The sequence below is a fragment of the Tyto alba genome, unplaced genomic scaffold (genome assembly GCF_018691265.1).
Source record: "Tyto alba isolate M040663 unplaced genomic scaffold, T.alba_DEE_v4.0 Super-Scaffold_6, whole genome shotgun sequence".
In the NCBI taxonomy this organism is placed as follows: Eukaryota; Metazoa; Chordata; class Aves; order Strigiformes; family Tytonidae; genus Tyto; species Tyto alba.
In genome coordinates, this window is record NW_024881327.1 from 46,525,440 (window position 1) to 46,544,391 (window position 18,952).

An 18,952-nucleotide genomic window follows, 5' to 3' on the forward strand; every position below is an offset into this window, starting at 1 on the left:
TTGAGAAACCAAGCACTGTCTGTGGTTTTTCCACATGAGCAATTGTTATCGATAAGCAAAGAATTAAATAGCTTAAAGGAGCGGATAAAGACTAGAATATGTGATTTTGGCCTGGCATTGTCCTCAGGGCTAAGTGGATGATGAGTCCCAGCTCAATGGAGCTGGCTCAGCAGAACAGACTGGTCTGCACAAATGGACAAAACCAGAAAAAAAGTATTTAAAGTACTTTCAGAGTAGATGTTCCCTATGCATCCAAAATCCACGCTAAGCCTATCAACTGCAGACTCAGACCTCAAGTAAACCAACACTTGAGAATTTAGGCTAGTTTTAGTTAGAAGTTTAAAGGAAAAAAAGAAATGAAGTCCTTCCGCCAGCTTTGCTAACCTGCATCCTCACAACTGCTCCAGAAGAGTGATGTGACAATTAACTCCTTATTAGTTAAATTAGTTTACAAGATCAAATGTGTTGCTGGTTGTGTGTTAAACCAGCTCCTTAAAAGGACATTGTTAAGGCTCGGTTTCCATCTTCTACATGAATCTTTCATTATCTGGTTTTATTGCTTTCAGAAATGTCCTGAATTTACTTTATAGCACTTTCCACTTTCAAATTTTGAAAAAAAAAACAGAAAAATCTACAATTATTGTATGTTTTAGAATTCATTATTTACTGGCTGACTTTTACTTCATATGCATTACTGTAAAAAGACACTGAACAATAATTATCAAGCGACTTCCTTTTAGCTTAGCAGTTGGCCTAGCCATAAATCATACAGGGAAAACTGATAGAATCGATCTTGGTTTTGCCATCCATCATTACTCGTCTGGTCTAAATTTAGCAAAGACTCCCTTTAGATCAATAGAAGTGCCTGTATCTACACAGGTATTGCACCAAATGCTTCACAGCAAAGAGAGAAACTAACATTACATTTACTTAAGGTTAAATAATAAATGCAATTCTGAGCTCTACAAGGACTTCCAAGGAGTTTTATGCTGTTCTAACCAAGGTAAACAACCTTTAAGGCGAGTCACTCTCCAGGAGAGCCCTTCTACAAATGACCACAGCAAAAGCCTACACAGCTCACTGCAAACATTTTTTTAGCCAGGAATAAGATAGGCAAGATGAATGGCATCCAAGATGTAGGTTTAAACTTAAAGGATGGCATAAAGATGCATTAGGACAGAATAACCCATCTATGCATGCAATCTTTAAATCAAAATGAAAAACAAGGCTGAGAGGTGCCTCCCCTACCTTACAGCCAGATCACTTACCTATAGCAAAAAGGGAGGGACTAAAAACATTTGAGTATTTCAAATGTGACAGACAAAAACAAACAAACAAACAAACAAAAATCACACGCCAAAACAGAACTACATTGCTTACATTACTTTTAGGGGCATCAAGGACAGCAGAACTGGGAATAGGTCATCCCTGTCAGGTAACCAACTGCATTTTACAGCATATAATCCCAACACATGGGATGGGACTCCCCAAGCGCTGGTGCAGATTCTGACTGGTTCTGCACACACACCCAAATCTACATCTGTAAGGCAGAGAAGCGATAGAAAAGGGCAACAGTAAAACATTCAATTGCAAGCCATGTAAAGGATGCATACATTCAGCCACAACATGCTGTACTGCATGTTTCAGTGGTTCTGAACATGTTTTTTTTTCCCCTGATTAGCACATTCCTGCTGCCCTCAAAAGCCTCTGAATGAGGACTTCACTACCACAGTATCCAATGAACAGTAACGACAAGTAGGAGTTAACAGTATTTATGGTGCAGAAACACTGATCAGAAAAGTCTCAGACCCCAGGGCAGCTCCTCTGCTTTCCTTCCCGGGGTATATCAGGAACTGATGGGCAGGGATGGCATTTCACCAAATGCTGCAGGGCAAAAAGAATCTACCATGACACTCTCCTAACACTAATGATAAACCCAACTCTGCTACACTCAAAGCCTTTATTTCTGCAGATGACTTGAGTTTCACAAGAATCCTATCTCGTTGCTAACACAGTGAATCAAACCTCCCCAACCTCTAACTTTACACTGTATTAATAATCTGCAGGAGTGAAACCACAATCACAAGGAGTTATTACTTTCCCCCCAACCACAGTACAGAATTCATTATTCAACATGGAGGAAGACATCAGAAAAAAAATAAAAGGTTCAGGGCACAGATTTGGTACAAACTACAGGCTGAAGTCAGAAGGTACATGGCTTGATGTCCTTGAGTCTATTGCAAGCAATAAATATTTCTTCCTAACAGTGCTGCACACATACCCTTCCCAGAGCTCTGGCATCCAACAAGGACACCAATCATAATCAGTTGGGACCAACCCACCCCATCGTATCAAAGCATGTAAATAGTCACCATCCGCCACACCAAAATGAGCCCCCCAAAATTCACTGCAATGGACTGGGAAGAGCTCAAGAGGTGAGGAAAGAGGGAGGCACTGAAGCACAGCTCACCACCTCTGTCCTCCCCAGTCGCTCACCAAGGGCACTTCTTAGGGCACTTTTCACTGGGACCAATCCTGTCTGATATGTTAGTATGAGCCCCCCAGCCAACAGGTCAAACCTACTCCCCTAACCTCTGGGTAAGGAGTAGATGATTAAATAACAGGGGAACTGAAATTATAAAAAGGCTGGTAAAGAGAATCTGAGTTCGGTCAACCAACCAAACACCCAGTCTCTCTGTCCTGTTGCCACTGAGGCACCACAGTGTTTCTGCAGAGATGCTCATCCTGACATGGAAGGTAATGGGGGGGGGGGAAAAAAAAAAAAAAAAAAAAAAAAAAAAAAAAAGGCAATTTCCACCTGCAGCATGCCAAGACACAAGGCCTTTCCCTTGGAAAGGGGGTCTGCCATGCACTTTGACATCCAAGGCTAGAGGTAGTGACAGGTCTAATGCTTCAGTTCGTAGCAAATGCAACTCCTGACCCATATAAATAAATGAATAAATAACTAGCAAACCTCTCTGGAAGCAAATCTTCCAAGTAATCCTTAAGTGTTTTTAACACCATCCCGTTTCCAATGCTGGAGGTCTTCCTCCAGCAATGACTCTTATCCATAACCACCAGCCCATCCTCTTCTGGGGAAGAAGGTGCTCACCCCACCACACAGCACTGGACCCTGAGGCATTTTATTGTGCTGCTGTGGGGCTGAACCCGACCGGCTGACAGCAGCAGGCACCTCCTGGTGTTTGCACCTTCCCACACCTCCAGCCCAAGCCACAACCAGCTGACACGGTGGGTGGTGACTCCGGTGGTCAGGCAGAACCAGCAGATGGGAGTACCCCTGTGCTTGTAAAGCCTGGCTGCAGGAGTCACTGGTGAGATGGTGTGCGGGGGTCCTCAGCCCTTAGGAGCAACTGGGCTGTTGTGACAGCCTGGACTCCCAGGGACACTACTGCAATGGGCACTCTCTCCTTGGAAATAAACATAGGCTTTTTTCCAGCAGGAGAAGCCTGTGAAGGCAACCTACTGCCCTCTAGGTATCAACTCCCCATGGCTGCTCCAGTTGTGAATTAGTATCTCTCTTGTCTGCAGCCTTCTTACTTTTCTAGATTTACTGTGACTATTTAATCCATGGAGGGCTGTTATGTTTATACCTAACTCAGCCAAAGTAAGCCCTGGTGTAAGGCTGCTCTGGTGTGTCCCTCCTGTGTATGCTCCCCCCCACACTCTGCTGGAGCCCTACAGAGCAAGGAGGGCAAACACCGGGTCAAGATTTCACTTCCTTCTGTCACAGGTAATGTAGGTCCTCTACAAAGCCTCAGTATTGTCTCCTTCCACACACCACACTGCAGACCCCAGTAAAACCTCTCAAGCAGCATGAGCCTCCATCACCACACACTGCTTCAATTTTTAACTCTCAGCAAACCCATGTCAACGTCCCATGAAAAGCCAGAGCACTGCCATGGTGCAGAAAAACACACACCCGGATTCTCACTGTTGTTAAACCCAACATGTTTCTACATCCCTCTTTCACTGCATCAATGTGCCTTGGGTGTAACTGTACTGAACTCCACTACTCCAGACTGAAACTAGCACATTTATTTAATGTGGCAGTGTAAGGAAATTCTACATCCATAAATACATGAACATCTGTTGGGCTGAGCACAGACAATGGACCTGTTGTGGTTGATGCATTAACAGAAATGAAAATTACATGTATAAATCTCTACATCTCTGAAATTATAAAAGGAAAAAAAAAAAAAACCAAAACAAAAAACAACACAACATTTGCCATGTGTTCCGCATATCAAGCCAGATCAATCAGGCCAAGAAGTCCCTACAAAAGCCTAATTCGGTTATTCCCAGATCTCCTCTGATGACCGTCTAGTACCACTTTACACCCCACATCCATATGAGTGGGGTTCTTCTGAGTCCCTGCCTCAATACCAGTCACGAGAGCCAGGGATTTGAAGGAGATTTGCAAAATAAATTGATGGAGTGAGTAGTTAACAGGCCACATCTCACTCCATCAGGGAGACATGTGGGAAATGGACAGTCTGCTCAGGGGTAGTAAAAACGGATACTTTCCTGCCATGTATCATCAGCCTGTGGTATGCTCATTTACCAGGTACCTGTGGAAAGGGGATCAACCTATAAATACAAACAGCACCTACAGCAACCAGAGCCAGGAAAGATGGAAATCCACACAAACCTGGGCAGAAATGCAGTATTTTAAAGATCTGTTGGATTTTTCCAACTAGAAAGGCAACACTAAATAACACCAAACCCCTATACCCAATGCTAAGACAGGGCAGAATGAATATAACTATGAGCAGCTTCACAGCTGGAACTTCTCCTTCCAAGTCACCAGTTTTCCCTAAAACATCATAAATTCATCTTGCAGGCAGCTGACAGCACACACAGAGGAAACTCAAGGTTTATTCTATCACTGCATTTCCCATTTATGTCACAGGTCTCCTGTAAATATCAAAAGAGCACTTGGACCTGTACTGAAGGACACCCCAAAGCATACACTAAATTCCCAACAAGAGGCAAGGGATTTAAGCCTATGATTAAGTTAAAGCAAATGCTCCACTGAATCTTGAAGCCAAACTGTCCCAGAGTTCAGTCTCATTGAATGGGAGGGGTTTTAGTGGGATTTTTTTTTATTTTTGTTTTTAGAATTTCACTGAAATCCTCTTTAGCTGTTTGAGTTATCCATGAAAAATGTTCCCACTTCAAGAATGCTTGCAGATGCTTTAATGCTTTTTAAGCTTCTGATGGCTCAAAAAAAGCCCCGTAAAACCTGATGATGGCTTATTCCCAAATGAAAATCGCTGCTCAAGAGGCACAGCTTGATGTTATCCTCTGAACATTTGCAGGTTCTGAAATCACACCAGATGTATATTTTCATAGCCATTAAATGAATCTAATTGACTTTACAGGCAGCAAAAGCTTGAAAAGGTGTTTTACAAATATCCCTTTTAAACAGTTTGGATTTAAAAAAAAAAAAATCTCTCATTAGCAACCTTTTCATACAGTAACTCCCTTCTCCCTTGTTTTTTCTCTTTTTTAACAAATCCCACCACTGATGATGTGATTTCAATAATGAGGACTTTACCAACACATTCACTGCTGTTAAGTGGACAGCAGCCGGGTATCTGCCAGTTTTTATTGCTCTGTCTCTAAAAGTGCTTAGCACTTACAAATGGCAGGTGCTTCAATCCAGGCTATTTTCAAAAGCTTATCTTTGCAGTTCTGCTATTTAATATTATTTTAAATTGAAAGATTACAGATTTAGGTCTTCCCTGGATTTCCACTAGAAGTGTTACACAGTGTTTCTGATGCTGTTATCTAGTTCCAGGGAGGATGAACAGATTTGGCACCTCCAGAAAAAGAACAAAAAGCCCTGATCTCAGCAAAGGAAATGTTTTGTTTATTTGTTTGGTTTTGTTTTGGTTTGGTTTTTTTTTTTTCTGTACTCTGACTGCAACGATGATTTTATATATCCTATTAAAATGGGAAGAATGGTGTTTATAGGAAAAATCATAGCAGAAAATATCAATAGGCCATGCTGAGATACATCTGGAAGCAATGTGGGTCAGATGCTCTAAAGAAGGTGTAAGAAATCCTGTTGTTGGCAGTTCATTTGCCTTTAGGCAAAATGTTCTCTTCCCACCATCGCTGCCACGTGGGTTTGTGCACTGACGCACTCTGTTTTCAGCTTAGCAGACACAATATCCTCGTGCTGCTGACTTCTATTTATTTTCTCATCTTTGTTATTCTGAGTATTCTACCAAAAAAAAAGCGCAGAGGGACATAAATTTAAAAGTGTAATAGGGAGAAGGGAAAGATCAGAGAGCTATTAAGAGGGATACTGGGTGTGGGACCATCACTCCTGGCAAATGCCAGAAGCAATGAATGAAGCAAGAACCAGACTAGACAAACCCACCTGAGAATTTGACACAGGGATGGATAAGAGAGTCAAGCAGAATTCAAAAGATAAAAAAAATGCAAATATCGCAGTTTGACATAAGACTGGAAAAATGGGATACAGAACTGCTGTGGCAGGGGAAGGAAGAGGGGGGAAGGAAAAAAAAAAAATTCAAGACATCACTATTGGTTCCCAATAGTAGATGTTATTATCCGATAGCTGTTGAAATGAGTGTTGTATATGAGGTACACTGAGGAGCCATTCATGGATGGACAGCTGGTCCATCGCCCCCCATTTCAATGAGCAGCAGAAAGCAAGAGCTACAACTGTAAAAAGCAAATAAACTTGCATTTCTGATGCCGGTTTCCAAGTCAGGATTCAAGCACATTGGCAAGAGAGAGTAGATCAGCTTGTATAGCAATTACTGGCAATCGAGGATAAATCTAGGCAAGTAGCTTACTTAAAAATGCATTTTTTTTTGTCAATTCAAAACAATTTACACATTTGTCCTGAATTCACCAAAGATCTTCAGCTGGGAAAGAAAATGCAGAGGAAAGCCAGGCTGGCAGTAATCCTGTGTGCAGCTCATCCCCCAGCGCTGGTGGCCGAGACACCTGCACACAGCTCGGTCCTCCCCACGATCGCAGAGGTGTCCTGGCTGCCGGGACTTCGGCGATGGTCCTGCTCGACACCACCTCTTCAGCTACTACTCTGGTATAAAATGCCTAAATATACAATTTAAACAGGGCCTGGGATCCAGGATATCCCAGCACTGGTTCAGTATAGATTTAATAGTGCCATGCAAAGAAGAACAGAGGGACCTCCCTGGGACGTAACAAATATTAACTGTATCGTGGCTCTCCCATACTCAGGATTTTTTAAATATATACTTTCTGACCTTGGCTTCCTAAGGAAGCCAGTAACAGAACCAACAATTTTGTTTCAGGCTGAAAAAAGTATTACATTCACCTCTAAATGCAGGCTTTGCTGCTTCATAGTGAAAAAAACAGAGAGGGAGTAGTCTATCAAATTAACTTGGATCCCCCTTTTACTTTCCAGTTCCTGAACTGAAAAATCATTTTCTCATAAAACCTCTGGTTTTCAGTTTTGCCACTTGGATAAATCCTAGAAGCAGCACATGAATTTTAAGTGACAAACATTACTTGCAAGTTATCATTTCAAGCAGTACACGCCAATGTGTGACTACGCATTGCATTTTTCTATTAGCATTTACACTCATGCAAACCCAATTTTAAATAGCAATATCATGTAGCCACTCAGAAATACACCTGTAATACATGTTTTCCATTACCTATACTGAAAAGCCTCACACAATCCCATTTTAAAGCAGAATCTCATCTTGGCACTAAACCACGGGAATTCTAGGTCTAAATTTTAGAATTCTCCTGTAAGAAATAAAGTTTTCAATTCTTGAAAGAAACACTTGTCAAACAGTTATACAAGACAATAAATGATAATGTATATGCTTTGATAAATAGTTAATTGATTGCTGGGGTCCAACAGGTCAACAGATGACTTAAAAGAATGGCTCAAAGCCATCTGTAACAGATACCACGGCTTGTACCTGGCTCTAGCTAGACCACTATGAACTAATTTTTGATGTACCCTTCATAAAAAGCATGAGGCTTCTTGGTGATTCCATTTGGCCCTTAGCAAAAAAAAAAAAAAAAAGAAACCCCAAACCTTATTATTTGGTTACAAGTAATAGATATGAAAATAGAAACTAGGTAAGACACGCTGCTATCTTTGGATTCCCTCTAAGACTGCTTTCATTAGCCACCTGTCAGGAAAAATAAATGATTCCTCATCTTCCTACAGGGGAAAAAAAAAATAAAAGGGAAAAAAAAAAAGATCTAAAATTACACTTTGAAGCTCCCTGTTTCGCTGATGCAGAAAGCAACAACAAAGGCCCATAGAGCCCTTGGCTCCTCACAGAACCAGATACCAGCAAAACACTCTGCTAAGTCTCTTTTTGCTTTAGTCTTGAAGGGAGTAGCATCAAACACGCTATTATTTGTAACAGATCCCCAGCACTGCATAACCAAAATAAAAGTGCGTGCTCTGCAGTACACTGGCAAACAACCCTGCGAGCTCCTGGAGCCCACACAGGGCTCACAGCCACCCCCAGCCCCACCAGCCATTCCCATCACAGGTAATTAATTATAACCTGCCTGAATAAAGATTTAAGCCTCCAGAAGGAATTTGAGAAATCCACTCTGAAATTTGGAGAGATTTTAAATGGTCAGTCTTCTTGAAAATCAGGCTGGGCATTTAGGCTTTTACATAAAAATTGCTTTTTCAGAGGTATTAAGATAGAGAGCAATGCCTAACGATAATTTCTAAAATATTCAGGCCCATGGCTGTGCACACAGAGGAACCAAGCTGACCACAGACACTCTTGGATAATCCTAAGAAACTAATACTAAATATAATACATAAATATGATATAATAATGTGCTTGGGAATAAGACTTTTCACTTCATGTTCCTACAGCCAAAATTCAGCGTCAAGAGGGACTCAAAGCTTTGTACTTTTAAAACCCTTGCCACTAGTTAAGATACCTGTCACGAAGCCTAAAATTAGATTATGAAAATCTTAACCTGAAACAGACTTTTGGGTAATTGTTTTAAATCTTGGCCATTCCTAAGAAAGCAAGATAAGGAAGAAGAGTCACTGAAAACCCTCTGTAAGAGTAACTAATTTGCATTTAAACATGTAGAGAATATTCTGCAGTCCTTCTACGTTTATTCAAGACAGTCATGAGAAATAGCACACAACCACGCCAAAAAACATCCAATACTGGAAAAAACACTAAAAATAATTACTGAAAGCCAGAAAAAAGCCAGAACACTGGTGTTCCTGCCCCTTTTATGTTCAGAAGTCCCAGCATGGCTTGTGTTTGCTGGTCTAGAGAAACTGTGCCTAAAAAACCATGAACTGATGTTCAATTTACACAATGTATTACTTCTTGTATTGATGATTAATGAACAGTACCTGTATGTACTAGGGTTTTTAAATACCTTCAGGCAGAACTTACATTCAGAAGGATCATATCCACGCAGTTATGGCTACAGCTCAAATACTGCTGCATTAACTGATGGTCACATTAACTGGGGACTACCATTAGAGAGAATTTTTGAACTCATGGAGGAAAAAAATAGGTTATATTGCTCTGCAAAATTTACTATAAAATCTATTTTCATTTAATTTTGACATGGGACCGTGCCAACGCTTGTGGATCTGAAGGGAAAGCTATTTTTGTCTTATGGATACACACGTTGAGGAATGGGTTTGTGCATATGTTCCTACTCTGGTGATAAACAAATAGGAAAGGGCGAAGGCTGCAGCAGCTTGCCCATGAACATGCTTACCCCATCTGTGTGGATGAGATAGCCCTGAACCCACAGGCTACTCTGCTCATCAGATAACTCCAGTTTCCCCATGTGCCACCCCTTGGCTAACAGCACTGCTCTTCTACTCTACACTACCTGAACCCTCCAAAAGTGGAAAAAAAAATTCTGAATAATACAAATTTTGTGGGGCAGAAAGACCCCACAGGCCCTTGAGTGGGTTGAGCAGAACTGATCCACATGGCTTGGCACCGTGAGTGACCCAGGCTGTGTCACCTCCAGATCTGCCTTCAGTTTGCCCTTGCTGCCAGGGCCAGGGAAAGCCCTCGGTCAGCTCTGGGAACATGGGGTGGAGGTCAGGAGCTCTGGTGTGGGCTAGTGCCAGCCCTGGCAGCGCCGTGCCTTGCTTACCGTGCCCATGCTAAGCACTTGCAGGACAAGGCTCCTCCGCAGCAAAACAAGGCAGCCATGCGTGATGGAAAGCAAACTGTATCAGAAGTTGGTTTTGGGAGAGGTAACATAACTTTAAAGACATTTTACATGATCCAAATAAAACCAAAATATTTCAGTGCATTACTAATGCTGGACAAAGAACATCCCTAACACTTGGAAACATAAGCTGGTTTTCCTATTGCTTCCGAACAAACTCTGCACTGGAAACAAGAAAGACCAAACCAAGCAGTTCCAGTGCTGCTAAGCTGTAGAAATCCAAAAGCAACAATGGGAATTGCTAAGCAGCAGCATCCCTGACCATCCCCCTTGCAGGGGGCCAGCCTCAGAAATACTTTACTTCCCACTATAAAATATATTAATGTCTCTAATCCTAATCTTGCAGGATCTCTCTGATATGGAGATTGCATCCCTTGAAGCACCCTCATTGAATTGCTGAGAGATGCCAGCACATGAAATGCTCATGGCACAGACCCTTTGCCGCCTGAGGATGAGATCTGACCCCAGTTCCCAGCAGTGGTGGAGAGCAGAGCTGGGAAACACCAAGGTGGAGATAAGGACACAGCCTCTCCCCTTGTTTTTGCAGCTCCAAAGCCCACATCAGACTCCTCAATGATCTATGTGGTGCGTGAGGAGAGGCACATGTGAAAATCCCAATACACAACAGTTAGCTCAGGGGTTTGGCAGATATGTGAGGTCAAGGCACTGCATAAGCCAGCAAGAAATGCTGAAGATGGGGATGCTTCAGATTCCAGCTGCCTCTCGGGCACCATGAGCAGGGCAGAGCTCTCCAAAACCACATTCCTCTACTGGGAAGCAGCAACCCTGAGCCCTCTCCCAGCATCAGGTAACTAAGCCCTTTCTTTGCAAAGCAAGGGTTGCTCTATTCTTTCCAAACAATGTTATCATTTGGCAGTGGTGCTCCTGCTTATCTGGCAGCTTCAGCATTACCCAGAATGTGGAAGAACTGGGCTCCACAGCAGCCCCTCCACCCAGGGGCTCTGTGGTGAGGAGAAAACCCTCCTGGCTTGCAAAGGGTCTGGGTAAGGCAGAGCAATCACAGCTCCCAGCCTGAGGATCTCTTCCCAAGGCAGCCTCTGTGTTTTCCCTGCACCCCCAAAACTCACTGCTGCTCACCCCCTGGCCCCCCCTGGGGCTCAGCACCAGCTGAGCAGAGTTAGCAAGAAGCACAGGATTCACATCCAGATGCTCACTTCCTTGCAAACACCTAGGTTCACCTCCTCTGGTGTCAGCTCTGCCCCTCTGGTGTCAAACCCACTGTGAACGGGCCCAGTCCAAGAGCACAACTAAAATAATTGCTTGATACCCATACAAACATCTCAGCGAAGCTGAGGAACACCTCAAAAAGGTAAGAGCAGCAAACAGGATCCCACCTCCTCAGAATCCAACTCTGGCCCCACGTCAACTGCTGTCCTTCTGGTAGAAGGACATGATCCCAAACCTCTGCCAAGAAGGGCAGGACATCCCTCCTTTGGGCTCAGCTGAGGAATGTGGCACCCAAGAGCAGCAGGAATTGAAACCTAATGAGACATTCCCCTATAGCTCTTCTTCCTTAGGGCTCTGTTCCCCAGGGAGGTTGGGATATCAATCAGTGCAGCCTCACAGCCCTCATCTGCACCCTCATGGACCAGGGGACAAAGGGCAGCAGGACAGGAAGGCTCTGTTCAACCCTGGTCAGAGGCAGGAGAGCAGAGGCACATGTCCCCTCCCAGCACAAGGCAACCGGAGGGACCTACCTGCCCAAAGAGCGAGAGCTGCAGATATGAAGCCACCGCTGAAAACCGCAGCTCCCAGCATGGCATGGTTAATGTGACCCGACATCTCCTGCAGCAACCACTTTGGCTTCATCTGCTGCATTATGCAAGGCAGATGCCCTCAAGGCTCCAGGTTGCCTATCGGTGCTGTCTGTCTGTCCTGCCCTGCAGCATTGGGCATTGCAATGCAGCCACCCTGCTCATTGCCAGTGCCCAAAACCACTGGCAAAGGCCAGCTCCCACCACCACCAGGTCTTTGCACCACCATGACGGTGCACATACCCCTCAGCAGACCCTACCAGGACAGCCACCAGCAGGAGATAATACTTTAAACCACTGCAGAAAGACACGTTAACTCATCAGGTAAAGCCCCAGCTCCACTCGTTTTGGAGATTAGCGGTTTTGCATTGGAGGCAAAGAGTCCTGGTTTCCATCAGCTCTCCAGCAGAGATGTCAGCCTCGCAAGAATCTCTCTAACACACAAACCACTGCAAAAACTATACAACACAACCAACTGGCACAGAAGCTTGAAGAGACACTGTAAAATCGATTAGTTGTCAAAATCATCAGACCATAAAAGAAGCTCCAGCTGTGCTCCTCTTATTTGCATCCAGAAATGCAAGAGGCAGGGCTCTATTTAAAATTAATCCCTTCTTTTTTATTTGTTTACTAGATCCTAAGTTACTCTGGTTGACAATTAAGCCCATTATCCAACTCCTTCCTTTTCTACCGCCCCAGTGCCTTTTTTCATAGCCTATGAAGAAAATTAAGAAGAAAAAAAAAAATTGCAATAAGTACTATTTTAAAATGAAAAAATGCAAGTTTATAAAGAGCTCAAGGTGTTTGAACCATTCAACCTTCTGTTTTAAGACCCCTGCACAGGACTCACACAAACAATTCCTTTCAAATCAACAGCAATTTCAAGTCACCCCACTGCGTACGAGCTCAAAGTTAAGTGCTGGCCCAAATGTTCTGCCAGATCCTTGGCGTAAGTGTCGGAGGGCAAGAGAAAACAAAGATTTAAATTTTGGCTAGTGTACTTCTGCAAAATCATTGTCAGCCCATATTTTTCAGTTCATACAAAACCCAGCAGAGGAAATTTAAAACCATAACTAACTTGGAGGCGAGTAGTTCAGAAAAACTGCAGAAAAAACCCGTAATACAATGTAACTCACATGATTGTTCAATGCTAATCACTAAGCTGGATGCTTATAGTATCCCATTACAAACTGTGTCCTTTTGGTTCAGTTTTAAAACTGTCCCACAGTTTTTGCAAATGCTTTGGCAAAACCACCAAGAATTACCTGTTTTAATAGTTAAAATATTCCTTCACTGTAGATGCCTGCCTTACCAGAAGCTATTTGCTGTAGATGCTCTGTACAAGGGTACCCCAACCCTGGGTACCACAAGGAGACCACTGCAAACAACACGTTTTTGTAACTGGATACCATGGATGCCAAGAGCAAAACCTCAGCAAAGCCACGACCAACATCTTGATCTGAGACCTTAAGACCACATCCCAGTTTTATCTTTGCATTTGTTACCCTAAGAAACAAGAATTCATAAGCCCACCACAGAAATGCTCCCTTCCTTCATTTTCCATATTGAGGGGAAAAAAAAAAAAAAAAGGTATCAAGCAGGTAAACAAGGATTCTCCAAAGAAGGAGAAAGAAGTTGTCTGGTCGTATTCCCAGCCAAAACCAGGCCAACCTGCAGTTACTTCAGGTTGTTTTTTTTTAACTCATCTAGCTGAGTTCTGACCATCTCTCCAGCCTCTCCAGGCCCCTGTTCCCATGCCCAGTTACTCTTGCTGTGACCACTTCTTCTCTAACACCTCAGTGAGAAAGCTCTCACTAGTATCTCAGCTGGAGCAATACCCGTGACAACAAGCCCTTCTCATTCCCACTGCAATCATTTCTGCCTGTGTGCTAATTTGTAAGCTAGCCAAATAAAAGACAAACTTGGAGCTGGAAGTTGTTTTACTGTCATTTTTCTGTCCTTTGGGCAGGAGGAGCAGCGCCAACGCAGCACATCACCACCTTTCTCCATACATCCAGACAGCCAGCCTCCAAAGCACACAAAACTCCAGGCTTTTCCAAGATGACTGTATTTATACTGCTGTCTTACAGAGAAGAAATCCAGAAACTGTACTTTTGGGGGAAACAGGAGCAAAACACTGGATTCATGCCTTGTGCACAGCCACACCAAATAGCACCACACAGCTTCATGGCACACGGATAGGCATCACTGGTGGTACCAGTCCCAACCCATGGACACCCTTCTGCTCCCCAGTCCCCAAAGTCTCTTTTGTCTTTACCTGATTACAACTCCAGCCAACTTGTTAACACCACTATCATCAAGAACCTTTAACAAGTACCAGCGATCCCATAAATCTGCTTTTTATGGCATGGCAGAAGCCTAATTACACGATTAAATTCTGTCAAAAATTAAAGCCCACACACTTGCTCTAAAATTGAAATCAGCCCTTTTAGGTACTAAATAGAAGCAATGCTAATGTTTCAAAGACATGTTGGCAACACAGCTGAACTGGATTACGTTACTGATCCTAAACAAACCGAGGGCATTTCTTACTCTTCCTTTGAGTCCCTTTCCTTTATTTTCTCTATTTGCTAGTGTTCCAAGTACAGGCACTTTGATCCATGCCCTGAATTGTGACCATACAAGTCCCAAGCATTAATGAGCAATGCAGCTCAAATACCTATTAACTCCATATTACACATTCTTCTTCGCTGGAGTCCCCTGCCACTTTCTTCAGCTTAATACATTGTTGAACCTCACTACAGAGGTTCAGATATGTTTTCCTATGAGCCCTTTTATCTTTGTGACAACAGCTTTAATGAAGATTGAGCTTTTTAAATAGAAGTTACACATCACTTAATTTTTTAAAAAATTACCACTGTAAATGAAACACAACCTGTGTATAAGACGGGACAAGATCTGTACAAGATATGCACTATGATGGGAACCAAAATCTAAAGCAAGCACATCTAAGATATTTGGGGATTTTTTTAGAGAATGAGCATCATTTTAACAAAATGCAGTATGGCACATTAGAAGTGAAGGAAAGTTTGTGGCTACGAGTCCTATAAAAGTGCCCAGGAAGAGGTTTGTCACACCTAGGGAACAGCAATGATGCAGCGAAAACGGTCACATGAAAAATGACAGAGTACGTATCCCAAGAAAATGGAACTAAGGTGGGATACTGGCATTGCTTTGCTCTCCCAGATCACCACTAGTACTGTGCAACCACAAAAAGAAAACCTCAAACCCCAAGTGACTGCCCAGACATACCCTTGCTTTGGTCTTCAACATGGACGTATGCCTACAAAAAGGGAAACAGCACCTGACAAGGTCTAAAGGGCCTTTTTTAAAAAATAATCACATAAGCGATCTTTTACAGCTCAACAAGACAATGTTATCATTAGATACTACACTTTTAATTACATGCATATATGTAACAAATGGATGAACGCATATTATGTCAAACCCAGGCAGCACCCTTTTACATACCTGATCTGTGCCTCTTCCAAAACACTTGCATTAAGGAATGTTGTTCTTGATTAATTTGGGATATTATCTATCTCCACACAATAACTAAAAGAGGTTCCTCCATGCATTTGGGCCAAAAGGCCTTTCATCTCCTCTTCCTCCTGCTCTCAGAGCTAATACCAAGTGCAAGGAGTCAATAAATACCAAGCTCAGGAAGGCTGGGGTGGACCTAGCCTGCAGTAAGGAACCCGCATCATCCAGCCTCAGTGTCCCTGAGCACCCACGCCCTGGTGTCCAGACCAGCCGTGGGACCCAGGAGTGCTGTGCTTGGGGGGTGGATGGAGGCCGCCTTGGACGGCTAAACATCTCGAAGGAGGGGAAGGAGAGGAGGAAGGGAAAAAAAAACAAAACAAAACAAAACAAAAAAAAAAACCACACCACCACCAAAAAAAACCCCAAACCAAAACAAAACCAGAGATGGCTTTGTGCCTCATGTGGCTAAAGAGCTGCATTCTGGTGACTTATGAGCTTGCTCAGTGCTGCTGACAGGAGGAAAAGGCGCCAGCAGCAGGGAGCAGCCATGTTCCCTGAGCAGGGCTGGGGGCAGGCTCCCTCCAGGGAATTCATACTCACCTGGCGGTTTCATGTAATATTGCTCAATATCGGACATGTCCGTATGCAGCGCACAATCGAGATAGTGGAGGATAACTTTTCTACTGAAGTAGTACCTCATGCCCATCAGAAAGATGGGCAAACAGCAGGTCAGCAGGAAGGACTTGGTCACAACAAAGCATATTACTATGGAGATAAGGAAGAGAAATAAACGATACCTGTCAGAAAAGAGAATTTAGTGTTGATTTCGGAATACAAACTCATTACAAAAAAAAAAAAAAAAAACAACAAGCACAGACAAAATATACATTTGCAGTACACACACAATTCACGCTCTCGAGATTATTGTGTCAACTGACAGCACAACACACCGAAATAACCTCGGAGAAGTTTATGGGGTGCCTGGAGAGAGCCGGTGGGGAGGATGCTGCCATGCCACGGCGGGTCCCCCTGAACCCCCACAGCCCTGGAGAGAGGCTGGTGGGGACGCGGGGGGCCAGGCCCACCCCAGGCCCCACTTGGATTTCCCCGGTGAGGCCAAAACGTGGCCGGGGCGGAAAAGCCGTGCCGCGGGCACGCTGCTCCGCAGCCATGTGTGTGTCACTGCGGCATGCCTACTGCCATCGCGGGAGGCACCGGCTCCCAGGGAAGGCACCCTGCCCGCCTCGATGCCGGGGCGCTGCCGAAGACCCTGGGGGCTTCTGCGGATGCCCCCGAGATGGCGGCTCCCCCCGGCATGGCCCCTGCCTCCCAGAGCCACCAGCTGAGACCTCCCGCATCCCAACTGCCTGCTGGGGAGGGATGGGGGGGGGGGGGGGGTCCCCCTCCAGCACAGGGGCCCATCCTCCCCACTTGGCTGACACATGGGGGGTGCAACCTGTCTGCAACCACCAAGGGCTTGAGAAACCAGCCCAAGGCTTGCTCGAGGAGGGGGGAGGCATACATTATTAATACTTATTTGCAGGGGGGCATATTATGATTTGCACGGGGAGGGGGGGGGCACCTTGCAGGCGCTATGTTGGGCATGAAACTCTGGGAGGTGAGCCCCCCCCCCCCGCGGCTCAGCCCTGCTGCAGGGGTTACCCACCCCCCCTCCCCATGCAGGGGGGGGTTTGGGGGGGGGCGCTCCAGACCGTCTCCAGGCAACGCCGGCACGCGGCGCGCCCCCCCCCCCCCCCCCGGGCTGCGCGGGGGCGGTGCAGTGCGCGGTGCAAGGCGCGCACCGCTCCCCTTCACCGCACCCCCCCCACGCATACCCGCCCCAGGCCTAGAATAACTAGAAGGACGACTCTACCCTCACCCCCGCGCAACCTACGCGGCGATCACCTCCCCCCCACACCGCTCCCCATCCTTAAAATCCGCGCAAGGTCGCGCATCCCCCAGCGGCGCAAGGTTTCCCCCCCGCGGGTTCCATCTCTTCCCCCCACCCCCCCCCCCAATTCCCAGCCCCCCTGCCCCCGCCGCAGCGCTGCGGCTCCGCGGCCGCTCCGCACCGCGCGATGCTGCGGCGTTCCCCCGGCCGCACCGCCGCAGCGCGCCCGGGGCGGCGGGTCCCTGGCTCCTCCCGCCTCTCCGACCATTTTGTGAAGACCCAGGGAGGGGGGGAAAAAAAAAGAAAAAAAAAAAAAAAAAACAAAAACCAAAAAACAAAACCACCAAAAAAAAAAATAATAATAAAAACCCCACCAGACCGCGACCCCCTTCCCCCAAAAGGGAGCAGCTACTCACCCGCCAGCAGCCCGTAGAGCAGCTGAGTGAGGGGCTGCTGCTTCAGCCCCCTGAACGCCGTGTTGGGGATCCGCTCCATGATACCCTCGTAAAATATGCGGCGCACCACCTCCTGCTCCGAGGGGTGGAATTCACGGATATAGACATTGTCGCGCCTGGGGTCCGCTTTCGGGGAGCTGAGGGGAGGCGAGGGGGAGGAAGGGGAGCCCGCCAAAGAGGGCCACATCTGGGAGGAAGAAACAATGATCGTGTCTTTTTTGGATCCCGGGATTGATTCATGATCTTCCGCCACAATCTTGGTCTCACAAACCATCTTGGGAGACAGACAATGCATGCAAACCGGCCGCGGGGAGGGGGCAGAGGAGAAAAACGGGACGGGGGTGTGTAAAAAAAAAAAAAAAAAAAAAAAAATTAAAAAATACAATTATGGAAAAAAAAAAAAAAAAAAAAAAAAAGGAAAAGGGGAGGGGGAAGGAGCGGGACGCGGAGCAGGGACGGAGACCCGCCAAGCAGCAGCGGCGGCTGCGCGGGGCGCGGAGCAGCGCGGCCGGGCGGGACAAGAGAAAGGACCTCCGCTGCATTTTGGAGAGGCATTTATAGGGCGGGGGGGGGCCGCGGGTCCCCGGGGTCCTAGCGCCCCCCGCATTGGCTGCGCGGGGTCGCCATGTGATCGGGGGGGGCGGGACGCCCCCCCCCTCCCCATCCCTGCACCGCCCCTTGCAAATTACTACGGCGCGTCCGTGCGCGGGGGGCGGCGGCGGGCCGGTTTCCTACCGGGGGCTCGCACATCCCTGCCCGCGTACAGCGCGGCGTGGGGGGGCTGGAGGCGGTGGGGGTGACGGTGTTAATTCATTCATTTCCAGCGAAAGCACCGTACGCCCGGCTGCTTTCTGGAACAGTCGCTGCGGGTGCGCGGCGCTGCGCGGAGCGGAGCCGCGGGTGGGGGGGGGGGGGCGGCGTCCCCCGCACCGCACCGCGTCCCGGCGGGCTGCGGCGTGGGCTGCTCCGTGGTGAGTCATTCACCGCGGCGGCGCATCCCCAGCGCGGCGCTCCGCGGGGCGCGGAGGTGCTCCCCCGCCCCAGCCACCCTGCGCGGGAACGCTCTGCGGGTGGGG

The 18,952-nt window shown here is 46.2% G+C and overlaps 1 protein-coding gene across 1 annotated transcript in view; it reads right to left on the reverse strand.

Moving 5' to 3' along the window:
- The window catches only part of NAT8L (N-acetyltransferase 8 like), a 34,651-nt gene extending 16,085 nt beyond the window's left edge, over nt 1-18,566 (reverse strand). Inside the window, exons 1-2 of the mRNA XM_032987431.2 lie at nt 17,838-18,566; nt 16,131-16,295 (exon numbers count right to left, since the gene is read on the reverse strand). Coding sequence (XP_032843322.1) covers nt 16,131-16,295; nt 17,838-18,171 — 499 coding nt within the window. The 5' untranslated portion in view covers nt 18,172-18,566. The remainder of the gene's footprint in view (nt 1-16,130; nt 16,296-17,837) is intronic.
- Nucleotides 18,567-18,952: the final 386 nt, after the last annotated feature.